This window comes from Tiliqua scincoides, chromosome 5 (genome assembly GCF_035046505.1).
Source record: "Tiliqua scincoides isolate rTilSci1 chromosome 5, rTilSci1.hap2, whole genome shotgun sequence".
NCBI classification, from domain to species: Eukaryota; Metazoa; Chordata; class Lepidosauria; order Squamata; family Scincidae; genus Tiliqua; species Tiliqua scincoides.
The window spans coordinates 4,195,091-4,211,876 of NC_089825.1; the positions used below are offsets into that span (position 1 = coordinate 4,195,091).

The 16,786-nt window shown below is 53.3% G+C and overlaps 1 protein-coding gene across 3 annotated transcripts; it reads left to right on the top strand.

Annotated features, from left to right (window-relative positions):
- The first annotated feature begins 1,914 nt into the window (after positions 1-1,914).
- LOC136650926 (zinc finger protein 250-like) lies at positions 1,915-16,705 on the top strand. 3 transcript variants are annotated; one of them, XM_066626882.1, is made up of 6 exons: positions 1,915-1,984; positions 7,374-7,533; positions 7,956-8,065; positions 8,693-8,803; positions 11,299-11,412; positions 13,663-16,705. In XM_066626882.1, exons 3-6 carry the CDS (start codon positions 8,035-8,037, stop codon positions 15,225-15,227), a joined length of 1,821 nt encoding a protein of 606 aa, XP_066482979.1. In that variant the 5' UTR covers positions 1,915-1,984; positions 7,374-7,533; positions 7,956-8,034; the 3' UTR covers positions 15,228-16,705. The 3 variants fall into 3 exon arrangements, with proteins under 3 accessions (XP_066482979.1, XP_066482978.1, XP_066482980.1); XM_066626881.1 differs by lacking the exon at positions 1,915-1,984 and adding an exon at positions 2,635-2,829; XM_066626883.1 differs by lacking the exon at positions 1,915-1,984 and adding an exon at positions 4,375-4,526.
- The last annotated feature ends 81 nt before the right edge of the window (positions 16,706-16,786 follow it).

Genomic DNA, 16,786 nt, shown 5'->3' on the forward strand with positions numbered 1-16,786 from the left:
TGAGTCATCATGGTGAGTCATCAATCATGAGACAATGTCTGCATATTGCTTAAACACTGGAAGGACACAGCATACAGCTGCCATCTAGCATCATCATAATTCATCTTGGCCCCAGCAGGTCCCCTTTTCACTGCCTGGTGAGTTGCCAGCCCTCCAGGATTAGTCAGGACTACCAGGAATCTGCCCCAGCACTAGAGACAGGGACAAGGCCTCCCTGGCTAAATGACAGTGCTTTGTGGTCGAGGAAACAAATCTCCAGGAGTGGTTCCCATAAGAGTTGGCCACTCTGATTGGCAGAATAGCTCTTCATCGTGGATGAACTCAGAGACTGGAATGGAGGGCTTCATCCACTCACAGTCCTACATAAAGGAGCAATCCTGTTTATCATGAAGTGCCTGGCAGGGGGTGGCCCCCCAGTGGCTACTCAATAGCTCTTAGCCCGTCCTGGCAACTCTCTGACTTCCAGCACTGAGGCTGGGCCAATGTGGTGATTAGCTCCCTGGATATTGCAGCAATGATGTACCTACAGTATGAGCTAGCATCACACGCGTTATGGGCTGCATTGGGGCTTCCATACACTGTCAGTGGAAGGGCTGTCCCAGTGGGGCATTGCCTAGATGGATTTAGGAGATGACAGGTTTTGTACTGGTACCAGTACACCGTTCGCAGAGCATCTGAATAGGATTAGGCCGAAAGTCTTGTAATTCTTCAAAATTATTTTTAGGAGTGGGTATATACATGCGCACAACAGAGTAACTAGGTCAGCCCTCTGCAAGTTGGAAGAACAAGAAGGTCTTAACTATCTAACTCAATAACCACACAAAACCAGGGCCAGAGAGGTCCTTGTGGGGAGTGAGCAGCTTCATAGCACAGAACCTGTGCATTCCCCCTGTGCCAGGCATCCAAGGAAGGCTCTCAACTCTTATGCTAAGTGGAGCTATTTGGGAAAGAGCAGAGGTGATGCTTGGCAGTGTTGACATTGGAGGTTCTGCCTGCACTGCTCAGCCTATGGTCTGTTTTGTTTTCCAGGAACTGATCACCGTGTCTGATGGACAAATCAAGCAGCCTTCCCACCAGAGCCTCCTAGTTCCCCACATTGCTGGCCGGGTGCCTGCCTTGTGAGCTTGGCCATCCCTCTGGAGGTTGGGTTGTGGGTAGCCAATTTCTTTCTTTCTAAAAGTCAGGATGGATAAGGAAGTGACCACTGAAGGACAAGGATGCATGTATTCAAAACAGGCTATTTATTGAAACAAGTGTCAAGCAAATCCTCAGCATAAAGAATCCTATCTGTTCCGTGGGAAGAGCTGGAAGTGGAGGCATGTCCCTGAGGCAAGGTGTTCACTACAATGCCTAAAAACACTACGAGGAGGCAGTGCTCTTTGGGGGGCAGCCTGGCTCTGCTACTTTCTCATTTCACAGCATGCCAATGGTGGCAAGGGGCAGGGTCAGTTGGAAGAGTGATCACCTAGGCTGGTCAAGGGAGTCAAATTGCCATGTGGAGGGCAAGAAGTGTTTGTCCTCCTGTCACACTGCTGGGAGTCCGGGTTGCCCAATGAACCAGAGGCGCCACAGACACAGGGCGGGCAAAGCTCCAGGTTTCATGCCTGTCAGGAGCCTGGATCCTGAGCTCTCCCTGGTGGTCACTCTAGCACACGCCCAGCATGGAACATCAAGACCCCAGGAAGGGCTCACTTCTTCACCGGAAGACCAGCAGCTGGGAAGAATCTTTCTCCTAGGGGAGGATCCAGGAGGAGCCCCAAGGCTGCCTCAGCTTGAATGCAGGTCGCCCCCTGCTGCCTCGGGATGTCTAGGCTGGGATGCAGCCAGGCCAGGTCAGGCTTGGAGTGCTCAAGCCGGGGCCACCCCGTTCCCCCTGAGCCTGGGTGTCCCAGAAGGAGAGGAGGGGGAGAAAGTCCCAGCCCACGTGGGGCAGACACAGACCCTCAGCCATAGCGGGAGACCGTCGGCACCTGCACAACCTCTTGTGAGTGGCTGGCGCAGACAGGGGCAGAAGGGGGCTGCTCCATAAGGGAAGCTGCAGGTCCAGACTGAGACGTGCCCCACAGGGGGGCCCCGCGGGGGGGGAGAAGGTGAGGCAGAGCCTCCCCGCCGGGGTCCTTCGAAAAGCGCCTCCGCCCTGTGAGGCACTCAAGCACACTCAACCCATGCGCGTTGCGTTGCGCCTCACACGGCGGCGGCGCCTTTCGAAGGACCCGCCGGGGAGGCTCTGCCTCACCTGCCTCCCTGGGAAGGACCCCAGAGGGGAGGCCCTGCCTCCCCACCCACCCCACGCCCCTGGAGCCCTCTGGCCAGCCAGGGATCGCAGGCCCCCCCCCCCCCCCCCGCTGGAGGACCCTTCAGAGAGAGCCCCCAGGTCCGTCACTCCTCTCCCGCGACAGGGTTCCTACGTCCCTGCACTCCCCCGGAACTACACCTCCCATGCAGCCCACCCCTCAAGGTGCACGGGGACTCAAGTTCCCATGAGGCGCCGCGGCCGTCGGCGCTCACCCACAAGTCCACGCGGCCTCCGCCCATATCTGCCTGAGTGTGCAAGCGCCGCGGGGGGTGTGTGCGCAGGAGGGGCGGGGATCGGCAGAGGGAGCGTTTCTGGTTCCTCCATCCGGGTCCCTCCTTTAAAAAAAAGCGTGGCAGGCAGGGGGTGGCCTCGCCTCTGCGCTGCGCGGCCGCCGTCTGACGTCAGCACGTGAGGTCACCGAGCTCGGCGATGATGCGTCGGTGACGCGAGCCTCGCGTCCGCCAGGGCCGGGACCGTCGCAGTGTTGCTATGGCAACACCGCCCGTCGGGTCAGAGGGTCAGCGCGCGGCCTGGTGAGCGTGGTGGGCACTGAGGGGGGAGGGCCGCGCGCCCGACAGCCCCGCTCGCCCTCGGGGGGCCCGGCCTGGAGGTCCCCGGGTGCCGGGCCGGCCGGGGCGGGGGCTGCCGGTCGCTCTCCTGGGGCGCCCCTGGGGCTGGAGGGCAGGCGCCCTCGAGGAGGGGGGCGGGTGGGGCTGCCGGTGGCGCCTGCCCCGAGGGCGGCCTTGGCCGGCTCTCCTCTCCGGGGGGCTGCCATGGAGCCAGGCCTCTCGCAGGGGGGGCTGCGGCTGTGGAAGAGTCCAAGCCTATGCCTGTCTATTCAGAAGTAAGTCCCATTATAGTCAATGGGGTTTACTCCCAAGTAAGTATGGTGGGGATCGCACTGTTAGGCTGCAAGCCTATCCACGCTTTCCTGGAAGGAAGCCCCATTGACGAGAATGCAGGGAGGTGCGGTGGGTGGGGAGGCAGGTGAGGCAGAGCCTCCCCACTGGAGTCCTCTGAAAAGCACCGCCTCATATGGCTTTTTGGAGGACTCCGGTGGGGAGGCTCTGCCTCCCCACCCACTGCACCTCTTTGCTGTAATGGGCCTTCTGAGTAGACATGCATATGGATGGGAGACCGCCTGGGGATACCGGGTGCTGTAAGCTTATACCATAGTCTTTCGAGAGTGAAGGTTGCCAACCAACAGGGGATTGGGCTGCGATTAGGGAGCAGAATTTGCAGTCTGCATGTTGTGCTGCAGGGATTGGCAGCTTTTCACCCATTTCTGCCTGGCCCACAGGTGCGCACATTTGGTCCCTGCTGCGCACCTGTAGCCTTGGGCAGAAATGGTTAAAAGCAAGAGTGACTCCTGCAGCCTTCTGTCTTGACTGAGATGTGATTGGGGCCATGAGTGTTGTCCAGCCCTGTAATGTGGTGAGGCAGGGAGCTGTCGAACAGCCAGGAGCAAAGACTTCAGGAGGCCTGCAGCCCTAACAAAATACTGCCCTTGCAGCTCTCTGGGGTGGAGCACAGACTCTGCAGAGATCAAAAAGAGATCTGTAGCCTCTGGGGATGAGTGCCTGTGGTATTTCTAGATCTGGTACTAAAATGGTTTATTTTCTCTTCATGGCTTGTGCTGGAGAAGGTTGCAGTGTGTCTAACTGGGGTGGGGTGTGGTTTTGGTGCTCTGTTGGTGGGGCTTGTGCTGTGAGGAGTGAAGCCTTTCATTCTTGTGTGGCGGTTTGTCCAGTTGATGTCTCTGGATCTGTAGCGCCAACTCGGTCATCCTCTGAATTATGGTCGGTTGTTTCTTACCATGGCATGATTTTCGTCTTGACAGCAAAGAGTGTCAGGAAGTGATTAGCCAGAGGTCTTGCACTGCTGTTGGAAATAATTGCACCTATAGTTGGCAGACTTCCGATTCTGTGAACAGTATCACACTAAGAAGGGATAAGGTAGTTCCAGCACCAAAGCTTGAAAAAGAGCCTTTCCCAGCTGGAATATCTTTAGCTTATGTTGAATTTTGGTTTTGCATGGTTGCTTTTTCTTGCATGAATAGAGAGTTCAAGTCTATCCAAAGCTGGCTGGGTTCAGGTGTGCTTAAGGTTCTGGTTTCTCTCACTGTGAATGGAACCCATACTTTGTTGGAGAGATGGGAAATGAATTATGGGGTGGCAGCATCACTGAATTCCACCTTGGACTGGAGCTCCCCAGAGGCTGTAAAGAGCAGGTGTGCTGACCTTTCATGGGGGGGGGGGTAGTGGTGGTTGCAAGCTGATGGCTGCTTGCTCCTTCCCCCATGTGCTGAGCCTGGCTGTGATAGGAACAATGACTCCTTCTCTATTAGTTGAACTGCTTCTTTTGATAAGATGTTTAGAATCCACCCAGAGTTTCATAAGAACAGCCCTGCTGGATCAGGCTATAGGCCCATCTAGTCCAGCTTCCTGTATCTCACAGTGGCCCACCAGTTACCTCAGGGAGCACACAAGACAAGAGACCTCCAGACTGAAGACTGGTGGAGGAGGAGGGAGGGTCATGCAATCCCTCGGTCATTGAATTCTGAGTCCTGATTAGGTCCATGTTGCTCAGTCAGCAGTCCCCTCACTCTACGCCGTGGTTTCCAAACTTACTGCAGTCATAGAGCCCTGTTGTGGCGGCTCCATTGCCTGGCTCTCCTGGGTGTCGCCATCTTGAATTGTGCAAGATCTCATGCAATTCAAGGTGGCAGCACCCAGGAGAACCAGTAAGAAAAGACTACTGGGGACAGCCTGTGGCACACCTGTAAATTTGCCTTTTGGTGTCGTGGTGCATGGTTGGAAACCACTGCCCTACCCCCTTTTGATCTCTGGACCAATGGGGATGTAGACAATGGAGCAGCAAGGTGCATCACCCTTGTGACAGTCCTGCCCAGAAGCAGAGGAGCTTCCCTAATGAAATACCAGTTTGTTTGTTTTGCATATTTATGTATTGCTGTTTGACCAAAAAAAGATCCCTGCCTTAAAAGTGCACACAGATTTTAAAAAGACACACCAGTAGCAGCCATTGCCACCCTTGGGAGGGTTTGTGTGCTGGGGTGAAAGAGGACAGTGGTTATCCCTTTGCCAAACACAAGTGAGCCACCCATTGGCCCGTTAGGGAACTGAAGTGGGACTAACATTTTGAGGTTTACAGTGAAGGGGGGGCTTTGCTGTTTTTTTTTTAATTTCTGATGTTTGTGAGGAGGACAGCTGGAGTGGAAGATGCCCCTCCATGGAACATCTGCAGCAATTGCTGAAGGGAAGAGGAGAGGTGTACTGGTAGCCATGGCCCTGACTGTTCAGTGTGGCTCCTACTTGGACTCTACAGCAACCTTGCAAATGGCTCCCCCCCCCCCCAAAGCAAGTAGTAAGCAGCTTGCCAGACTTGCTGCTTGTTACTCACTGGCAGGTAACTGTTTTGTGTTTGCAGGGTGGAGGAGCTGATAAATTTGACTAGCTTTGCTGTTGGGTCTTAAAATGTCAAGAGTCAAAGATGGAACAGTTCCTGCCATGGAGTGCTCTGTTCTGGTGGTTTCTTGAGTTGTTTGCTGCTCTTGGTGGAATGGCAGACTGAATGCATTTCACCTCTTGCCTTGAGGACAAACACTTGCCCTTGGGGCAGACTTGGATGTCCTTTCCTCATAGTTTCAGGTGAGCTGTGGCCTGGGAGGAGAGGGGGTGAGAGGCTGGAGACAATGGCCCTTTCTCTTTCTGCAAATGTTCCTTTGTTCTCTCTACTTGTATGGTTGCAGATCTGTTAGCAGAGACATGTGGAAATGCTAGTTCTGGTATACTTCTCAGCTGTCCAGTGTGTGGCATTTCTTGAGACACTACAGCCTTCTCAACCTAGCCCCCCTCACAGGCTGAAAATATGCACTAGGGCAGTGGTTCTGTCTAGGGCAGTGGCTCTCACACATTTAGCACCAGTACCCACTTTTTAGAATGAGAATCTGTCAGGACCCACTGGAAGTGATGTCATGACCGGAAGTGACATAATCAAGCAGGAAACTTTATCATAATCCTAGGCTGCAATCCTACCCACACTTACCCAGGAGTAAGTCCCATTTACTAACATTGTTAAAAGAATATACATTGTAGCTTGTTAAAAGTACAGGTCTGTAACATTTTCCCAGATGCAGTCACATTCTAACATGTTAAAAAGAAAATATTGAATGGGGACCCACCTGAAATTGGCTCGCGACCCACCTAATGGGTCCTGACCCACAGTTTGAGAAATACTGGTCTAGGGCAATGGACTTCCCCGTATCTGCTTCAGTGTTCTTTACTTTCAGTCATTTGTTCTCCTTAATCGCTATCCTTGGGCGGTGCTATCTAAGGTCATGCAAATATCAACATTCAGGATGCTGAATGGTGCTTCCAGGACCCCGTCCATGTTTTCACTATTGTGGAATCTACATGGCCCTGGAAAATGGCACTTGATCATGAAAGCTGGTGGTTATAACAATAAGGAAACAACTGGCAGTGGGAAAGGTTTGAAAGACTGTTGTCCACACCACTGTCAGCTGAGCGAGAGAAGCTTCTTCAGATGCCAAAAAAGACTCCACTCTTAAAAAGAATCGGGCTGCAGCCACAGGCCAAGGGCTGCATCTAGTCCAGCTTGCAAATTTGCAGGGGCTTGGGGAGCCCCGCGGAGGGCATCGTGGGGCTCCCCACACCCCCCAAGAGGCAGGCGCCAGCTGAAGATAAGGTTAACCCCCTCAAGGTTAACCACTTCCAATCATCCCTGTCAGGGTACCTGCATGTCACGTTATAACCTTGCATGCTTATAGAATCCTGTAAAAGAAACATTTTCGTGGTAAGCACTTAAGCATTGTTAATGGGCATGGGGTGCTCCCCAAACCCACTGATAGGGGTGATAATATGTATGTTAATAATATGCCCAGGCTGTACTTGTTGCAGCTTGTTCGATAGAACTTTAGAACAGTGAGTGAGCAGGTTTTCACAGAGATGAAATGAAATTGCAAAACATGCACTGAGAGCTGACAGTATGCAGGATCCTCACACTCTCCTTGCTTATTCTTTTTTCGGGATGGATACAGGGCTTTTCAGAAATTGCAGCAAAAATAAACTGGAAGAAGATGGGAACAATGGTCAGGCCCACCCAAAGAATCCTGTTTGCTTGTCGATTGATGATGCGAAACGTAGTCTTCCTGCCCTGGAGAATTGCACCAGGGGATGCTTAAAGGGGATGCTGCCCAGGTAGGATGGGAGCAGAAGAAACCTGTGCCATGGTCTGGTGTAGTCTTTGGCTGCTTGCTGCATTTCCTCACCTGCTTACTCTCTGCCCATGGGGGGTAGGGGACACCTCTTTGCAACTGAGCACAAGAGGTTGGTGAGAGTGGATGCCAAGGAAGTGGGTCTTGCCACAGAGAAGAGAAAAGACATGGCAGAATACGTGTCGCACTCTGTTTGAGGAACAGACCAGTCCATGAGGATTTGGTCTTGCTCTCATTCTGTCTTTGCTTTCGCTGCACTTGATCTTCCTTATAGTTGGTGCTGTGGAAGTTGGGGTTTTGTGGTACCCAACCCTTAGTGTATAAAGGTTGGGCTCTGTGGTTTTAGCAAGTGGGTTGCTGTAAATCAGGCAGTGATAAGATGACTAGTCTGGCTTCTCACTGCAGGTGCCATTTGAGCCTCCTCCCAGTCTGCGTCTCCTGAAGGAGCTGCCAGAGAACCTGCAAGGAGTTGGTGGATGTGGTGATGGAGAACTACGAGCTGGTCACTTCCCTGGGTAAGGCGTCATAAGCTTGGTTTGGCGGAGGTCCTTACCAGAAGAGGGGAGCCTATGAAAGGCTTTGTCTGCTGTTTGCCCTGGCTGTGCTCAAGAGGGGCATTCTCTGCCTGCCAGAAATATAGAATGAAGCTGGAGAAGGAACTGGAGGCTCTCCCTGTGTGGTATACTCCAGAAACTGTGGTGCCTGGCAACCTCTGCGCAATGGCTGCACTTTGCTGTGGAGTACTATGGTACATCATTTCCTTGCCCCTGGCAGGCAGGAACCCTTAGTGTTCTACACCAGTTGAAGCCACCATACTCCTCCCCCCGCTGCTGAATCTCACCCTGGGGCTTCAGAAGTGTGATTGAGGGTTGTTTGGACCTTGTGTATGCAGTGAGTGAGTCTGAGTTGCTCCAGTGTGGACCCACCTGCCTGAGGAACTGGACTTAGCATAGATGATCTGCAGGCAAGAAGGCATTGAGCTTCTGCTCTCAACATGTGGAAATGCCCTTTTTAACAAAAGGGTGTGTGTGGCACATTCTTGTGCCAGTTAAGTAGCCAACTGCCAGTTCCCGAGAATGTTTTCCTTTTTCTGCTGGCCTTGAACCAACCACTGCAATGACCTGTTGTGCTTTCATGTCCAGGCTATCCGGTTCTCAAACCTGATCTCCTGTCTCGAATTGAGCGTGCTGGAGAGCAGAGCATTGGAGAGCAGCTGGACTCTGGCAGAGGGATTCCAGCAGATGCTTGCCCAGGTGAGAAATCGAGGGGGCCCTGCACCTGTCATTGCTGTTGTCATGTCCTTGGAGTTGGATACTTGTGGGACTTTTGCTAGTCAGATTGCTGTACTCTTCCCCCCCCCCCCCCAGCCAAGTCTGGGGACTGCCTTGCTCAGTTCAGGAGTTGGAGGAAAGAATCTTCTCCTCCCTGGGGTTCTGTAGCCACCTCAAGAGTTTGAGTCATCTTTTGGTGGATCTGTTTGAGGGAGAAAACTGCATTTTATTATTAACAGTATTTATATACTGCTTTTCAACAAAAGTTCACCAAGCAGTTTACAGAGAAAAATCAAATAACTAATGGCTCCCTGTCCCAAAAGGGCTCACAATCTAAAAGATGCAAAATACCAGCAGACAGCCACTAGAAAAGACACTGCTGGGGTGAGGAGAACCAGTTACTCTCCCCCTGCTAAATAAAAGAGGAGCACCCACTTGAAAAAGTGCCTCTTACCCAGTTAGCAAGGGTTTTTGCCCAAACTTCTGCCGAAAGCCTTTTGATCACTTTTGGATGCCTCATGTGTCTATTTAATTGGTTTGTACTCTACTGTTCTGCCCTTAAGGGAGAGCTTAAGGCAGCTCACAAAATATAAGTAGAGGTGTATTATTTATTTTACTCGGAAGTGAGCCTTTGTGTTCAGTAAGACTATCTTACTCACTGGAAACCAACACCTCTACATAAAAACAATAAATAGAAGAAACTTATAAAATGATACAATATAAAATTAACTCAGAATACCAGATTAAAGCAGAACACAGCACCAAAAACACTCTCAAGCACACCCAAAAATCACACAACAAAAGCAGCAGCGGCAGCAGCATAGAACGATCTGTAAGAGATGGAAATGCAAAGCTGTCAAATTGCAGCCAAAACCAAATAAAAGCAGCCTGCAGCAGCAGTAAAAACGGAAGCTCCAGCGAGACCCCATCACTCACCCTAGTTGCAATGAAATGCTGCCTGGAGAAGAAAAGTTTCAACCCTTGCCAGAAAACCTGGGGGGGGGGGGGGGATGGATGTTAAATTTCACAAGATGGAGTTTGTAACTGTGATGTCACCACAGAGAAGACCCTACCTCTGGTTGCCTGCCACCTAGTTTCCGTCAAGGGTGACACAGGGAGGGCCTTACTCCCTAGGACAGTCTGAATCTTCATCCAGGTACCTTGGTTCTAACCTATAAAGGGCTTTTAATCTTTAAACGAGTGCTCTGGCAGCAAACAGGCAGCCAGTGTAGTTGCTGGAGTAGTCGTCCGATATAATAAAACTACCAAGCCCTAGTGACCACATGGATTGCTGCATTCTGCATGACCTGCAGTTTCCAGACAGTCTTCAAGGGCAGCCCTACGTAGAACATGCTGCAGTAATCAAGAAGAGATGTCACCAGGCTGCGGGCTGCTGTGGTAGGGTTCAAATGACTCCCTCCCCCTGCCCATCTTCAACTGCCACCTGGCAATCCAGGAGCAGCTAAGAATGCAGGAGAACTCCTAAGCTATGTACCTGTTTCTGCACATGGAGTGTAACCCCAGAGGGAGTGCAAGGCAGAACACACCTGCCTTGTGGATTTCTAGATCAAGTGGACCTCTATTTTGTCTGGATTTAATTTCAGCTTGTTAACCCCATCCAGTTCCCAGCTGCCTGCCCAGCACTTGACACTTCAGCTGAAAAGTTATGCGCTCCCTTGAAATAAATACATAGCATTGACCTTGAGTGAGCTTAATTGTAGGTTAGTATGTGCAGGGTGGCTGTGTACATTCCACTGCGATTGCTGTGCCCATTGCAGACTCGTGGTGGTGCCAGTGTTGACTACACGTTCCCTTCCCTCTAACTGCAGAGAAAATATACAGAAATTATTTGCAGATTGATGCATGTTTGACTTTGTTTGCCAACAGCAGAACTTTGTTTTTTCTCCTGGAATTGGGGAGCTGTGGGACATAGCGGTGGCACAAGGGCTTTTGTTCGGGGGATTTGTGTTATGTACAGAAGTCCTATGTTTAATAATTTTAATTTAATGCAGGTCTATATACCGCCTTTCTTGGTCTTTATTCAAGACTTTATTCAAGGCAGTTTACATAGGCAGGCTATTTAAATCCCCGTAGGGATTTTTACAATTTAAAGAAGGTTCTATCTTTCAAGAACCACAACATTCAGATGTTTCTTTCTGATCTGGTCGCAACATTCTGGCCTCCATCCTCCCACGCTCAGAGCAGATGGAATAACTCGGCTCAGCTTGTCAGCTGCTTCAAGGTTGCACGTTGCCGGTGGCCTCGAACTGGCGACCTTGTGGATGTTATCTTCAGGCAAATGGAGGCTCTACCCTCTAGACCAGACCTCCTGCCCATGTTCTGCTTCCATTTCTTTCCCCTCAAGCTTCCTTTAACTGCTAGAGAGATGCCAACCTAGCCTGGGTTGCAGAGGAGGCTGTTTGTAGACCCAGAGGGAATGATTGCACACTAACAGACTCTTCTGTCTTCTGCACCAGGCTACCGGTTTTTCAAACCAGAGGGCTTGTCTTGGATTGAGCGCTGGGAGGAGCTGGGCGTTGCAGATCGACAGAAGCTGGAGGAAGGCAAGCTGTGTACAGGCTCCTGTCAAGGTGGGGAATGGTTTGTATTGGAGTTGACAAATTGCCGAACCATAATTTATTCCAAGCTTTTGTTTGCGTCTCTCCAAAATGTCCAGAGTGGACCTCGGTGACGTGTTCTTGATATGTGGTTTAAACATTTAACATGTTCTAAAGCTTGTATCCCCTGCTAGAACATGTTCTAAAGCTTGTAACCCCTGCTAATTGGGTTAACCCCTGCTAATTGGGTAAGAGGCACTTTTTCAAGTGGGTGCTCCTTTTTTTAGCAGGGGGAGAGCAACTGGCCCACCTCACCCCAGCACTGTCTGTTCTAGTGGCTGTCTGCTGGTATTCCTTGGCATCTTTTTAGATTGTGAGCCCTTTTGGGACAGGGAGCCATTTAGTTATTTGATTTTTCTCTGTAAACCGCTTTGTGAACGTTCAGTTGAAAAGCGGTATATAAATACTGTTAGTCAGTCAGTCAGTCAGTCAGTCTTTGCCCAATCCCAAGGACTAGTGGTGTAATGTGATTCTAATATAAAATGGTATGTTCTCTTTTTAAAATTCTCACTGTCGCTCTGTGAGGAGGGGGGAGAAGAGTGATCATTCATTCAGCTCTCTTAAGCCTGAGGAGGAGGTGAGGTCCCTGGGCAGGTCTGGGAAAGACCCCCCTCTGAAACCCTGGAGAGCTGTTGCCATTCGGCAAAGATGAGCAACTCTTAGCCCTGGAAGGGGGGTCCATAGTTGGGCTCCAGGGGAACCATGAACTGAGCGAGCACAGAAAAAGGTCTTGTGTTTCTGTGCATTTTTCTGGGGAGGTTCTGTAGCTTTCTATTGGATTCTCAAGGGACTCGATGACCCAAAAAAGGGCAGCTTTGGTGCCGAGTAAGATGATCTGATATCTGAATTGGAGAGCATCCAGTACGTGTTTCTCCATGTGTAACCACGACACTGTGTGTGAGGCACTGTTCAGAAGACAATTGAACTGAAGACTTTGCTGGAGGAGCACTTTCTTGATATTGACAGCGCACCAGGCCGCTGGGAGAATGGGAACTTTTGTCAGTGCTCAGAATTTTTGTGCCATGTAGCACAGGGACTTGGGTCCCTGTGGCCCAGAGGTAGAAGCTTCCAAGTCTTGCCCAGGGCAAAATGAGGGTGAACTCTGCCTACTGGCTTGCACAGCTGGGCTTGTGAGAGTGGCCTTGGAGCTGCCTGTTGCTGAGCAGATCCCTGCCCCTCTCTCTTGCCCTGGTTGGTGCTGCCAGGCAGTGCCTCTCTCTGAGGCTTCAGACAGGAATAATGGTTCCTACATCCTGCCTGGAGGTGCTTCAGCATACAAAGCAGGGATGGCCTCCCATCCACTGAGCTGTGTCACCAGCCCTGGTGGGGAGAGCCAAGAGCGGAGTACATTTGGCAGATTCCCTGCACCAGGGACTTCAGGGCTCCTTTGATACCTGCTGGAGCCTGGTGCAGAATAGTGGCATGCCGGAAGGGGGGAGCAAATCAGATACACAATGTGGCTGGAGAAGAGTTGATGCTCCTGCATTGGGGTGATCTGTGCATGCCTGGACAAATCTCCATCTGAGTGAGTGCAGACCACACATTCTAGTGCAGCTGGCAGACGTGCCAACAGTCTTGTCAAAGGTGGCCAGTTCATTCTCTTAGTTCACAAGTGAGGGACGCAGAGGCTGCAAGGGGAACAGTTAGCACAAGGCCAGCCCTGGCAGTGAATTTGGTTGCTTTTTACTGACTGTTTAACTCCTGTTTGTTAAAATTTTTGGAGTAAGAGATCTTGGCAGTCTACTATAGGTTGCTTGGAGATCTGCCAGCACCTCCTGATCTGCCTACTCCAAGACTTCTATCTTTAGAGAGTCAAGGGGAGGGCACCAGGATATAGGTCTCTTGTTGTCTTGTGTGCTCTATGAAGCATCTGGTGGGTCACTGTGAGATCCAGGAAGCTGGACTACGTGGGCCTTTGGCCTGATCCAGTGGGACTCTTCTTAATGTTGGTGTGAGTTGTCTAATCTTGTTTCAAACCTGAGGGGGGAAATGTCTGTGGGTGGGTGTTGACCACAATAGTGAGGTAGTCATGATCCTCCATGTCTAGCTGCAGTGTGCTGGTGAGCATGAAAGGCTGGAGGGCCAGGCCTCTTTGCCCTGTGGGTGGGTTGTTTGCAGGCACGTGGTGGACTGCAGTGGGAGACAGGCTGGTTGGTGGTCTAACCCATCCCCTGCCTCATGGCTGTGCTGATGTGTCCTCTCCGTCATTCTCTTCCCCTCCAGGGGCAGTCGGGCGTGGCAAGACCATTAAGGAAGAAGAAGGTGGACAGAAGGGCTTTGTGGCCAGCTTGGAGCGCTACCAGCTGTTCCCGGATAGCTCCAGAGCAGGTCTGTTCCTGGCTCCCAACAGTGTGCAACCAAGAAGCCAACCCCGGGTCAAGAAGGAAGAGGCCACCTCCTGTGAGCCGGGCCTCTGTGGCCCCGGCCGCCCCTCCCAGGGGCTGGGCTCAGGGCCCTTTGCCTGCGTCGTCTGTGGGAAGTGCTTCCGGCAGAAACAGGGCCTCATCACGCATGGGCGGATCCACACTGGGGAAAAGCCCTACCCGTGCCTGGAGTGTGGCAAGCGCTTCCGCCAGCGCCCCAACCTTCTCACTCACCAGCGGGTGCACACCGGAGAGCGCCCTTTCCCCTGCCTGCGCTGCGGCAAACGCTTCAGCCAGAAAGCCAACCTGGCAGCTCACCAGCGCACCCACGCGGTCCAGGAGGGGCTCATCAGCCCAGAGCCCAAGGCTCCCGTGCAGCGGGGTAACCGCCAGGTGGAGAAGCCCTTCCCCTGCAACGTGTGTGGGAAAAGCTTCAGCCAGCGGCCCAACCTCATCACCCACCAGCGCATCCACACTGGGGAGAAACCTTTCCCCTGTACCGAGTGTGGCAAGCGCTTCAACCAGCGGGCCAATCTCATCACCCACCGGCGCATCCACTCGGGGGAGCGTCCTTTCCCTTGTGCCACCTGTGGCCGGCGCTTCAGCCAGAAGGGGAACCTGGCTGCGCACCAGCGCACCCACTCGCAACAGCGCCCCCACGCCTGCACCTGCTGCCCCAAGCGCTTCAAGGGCGAGTCAGCACTGCGTGCGCACCAGAGGACCCACCGCCAGGTCTTGGGTGCGGATCCACTGACTGGCACTCTCCTGGCAGCTCCTAGCCTGCAGCAGGCCCTCCCTGGAGACACCGCCCCAGTTGCGCAGCGGGCAACCCCAGCCCCCCGCCAGGACCTGGCTGGGGACTCTCCTTCAGGTGTCCACCGAGCTGCTCCAGCTGCGCAGCATGGTCCCCCCCACGGGCAGAATCTTCCTGGGGACCCTCCCCCTGGTGGGTCTCATGCAGCAGGCCCAGCAGGGCACCTGCAGGCGGTGGCCCCGGGTGCAGAACAAGGGCCCAAGCTCAGTGTCCCACCAGCAGTGATGGATCCCCATGGTGATATGCTGCACTGCCAGCGCCGGCTCGGCTTGCCTGGCCTGCCCACCTCCAGTGTCCACCCTGCAGCGATTCCCATGGGACAGCCCCAGCCACCCGCTGCCAAGCAGAAGAGTGTCCCTGGGCCCCGGCCCACTGCCATGGATGCCCCAAGTGAGATGCTCCACTGCCTCTGCCATGCCAGCAGGGCCTCCCTGGTCATTCCACACCCTCCCCATCTTGGGCAGCTCCAGCCAGGAAGCAGAGACACCCCTGGCCGGGCCTGGCTGGGGATCCCGTGCCCAGCACGCACCCTGCAGCTCCAGCAGGGGGGCCAAAACCACCCAGCAGCCCCCAATCCCAGACTGTGTTCGATCCCAGACTCCTTGCGATAGCTTGCCGCAGAGACATTGCAGACAGTGTGGGGCTGGGCTGCCCCTTCACCCAACAGACATACCCCCTGGCGGGGGGGTCAGCCGGGCTCATGCATGTATCATAGACGGAGAGCCCTCAGCCTGCATTGCCTCCCTCTCGGCACACCCATGAGCTCTCTTCATTCCTGCGCACCCCCACCCGGCCCAGGATCATCAGCTGTGGCCCTTTAGGGCATCCGTCAGAGCAGATCCATTTTTTGGAGGCACGAAAAACTTATTGGGGTGCAACACGAACATTTCCCAGAGAAGCTTGTGGGTGGCCCTGGGGGAGTTCTGTGCCAAGTGAACTGCTTCATGCCAGCAGGCCTTCTCTCCCCCCCCCCCCACCAATGTATCACCCAGGAACTGGCAGGACTAGGCAGAGTCATTTTGCCAGAGCAGATCTGTGTCCATCACCGAGAGAGAGAGCGAGTCTCTTCTGTGAACTGAGGCTGGAATTGTTGCAGAGGTGCCTGTGGTGGAGCCCTCTGGGGGGCTGCCCTCCTTCCACAGCCTCCAGCATTGGAGCGGCAGAGGCAGAAGAGGCAGCGCCAGGACTTTGCTGTGATGTGTGCCAGATTGGGGCACAGAGGAATCGGTCCACATTTCCTTCCACGTGGTGGCAGCATGTGTTGCTGGGCAGCAGTCTTCGAGCACACCTGAGCACTGTGCAAGTCCTTGGCAAACTCCAGGCGCTGTTTTCTTCCGCCTGCCTGCCTGGCCCTTTTCCTTGGTCTGTTTGTGCAAGAGGGACTCTGTACGCACTCTGAGAACTCTGCTCCTGGGGGCAAACAAGGGGTGCTACTCGAGCAGTGCTGGCAGCTGAACTTTCCTGGAGGGAAGCAGATCTGAGAGTGGACGAGTGCCAAGACAGATGTGACTAGCAACTCTGGTAACTCCTACCACAATCCTGCATCTTGGGCACAGGGCAGGGCTGGCTCTGGTGTGTGGAGACTGGGCAGGCCTCCGGCCTTATTGGCGTAGCGTGCTCGGCTCTTGCATGGACGTCAGGGGGGTGAGAAGCCTACGTCTTCAAGGACTGTTGGGAGGGAGAGTGCCGGGGCCCTGTGCTTCAGAAGCATTGGGTCACTGGAATTGTCCAGATCCTACCCTGGTCTGGCCAGGTCTGAACTCTTAAAGAGTTGGCATGGGGGCAAGACGCAAAACTGACTCTCCAAGTGGGGAGTGCTCATTTGCCTGGCATTGTAGTTCAAGGGAAGAAAGCCCTCCTGCCACCAGATGCAGGCACACAGTGGGGGCCCCTTGTGGTCTGGATGGGTGACATGGGGCACCCACTGTGCACAGCAGTGCAAAGGTTCCTTCAGCTCCCTCTCCAGTGGCCGTGTGTGGCAGTCAGCCTAAAAATGTTTCAAAAATGGACAGTGAGGTATGGAAGCTTTGACCAAAGAAGAGAGTTTGGTCCAGAGGGGCCTGGAAAGCGGTGGGGGCAAAGCTCTCTGGCTGACCCTCCAAAAGGGCAAGCTGGTGGGGCAGGGCTTGGGGGGGGGTTGGGGTAGGAGAAAAGACGCACTTTACAAATG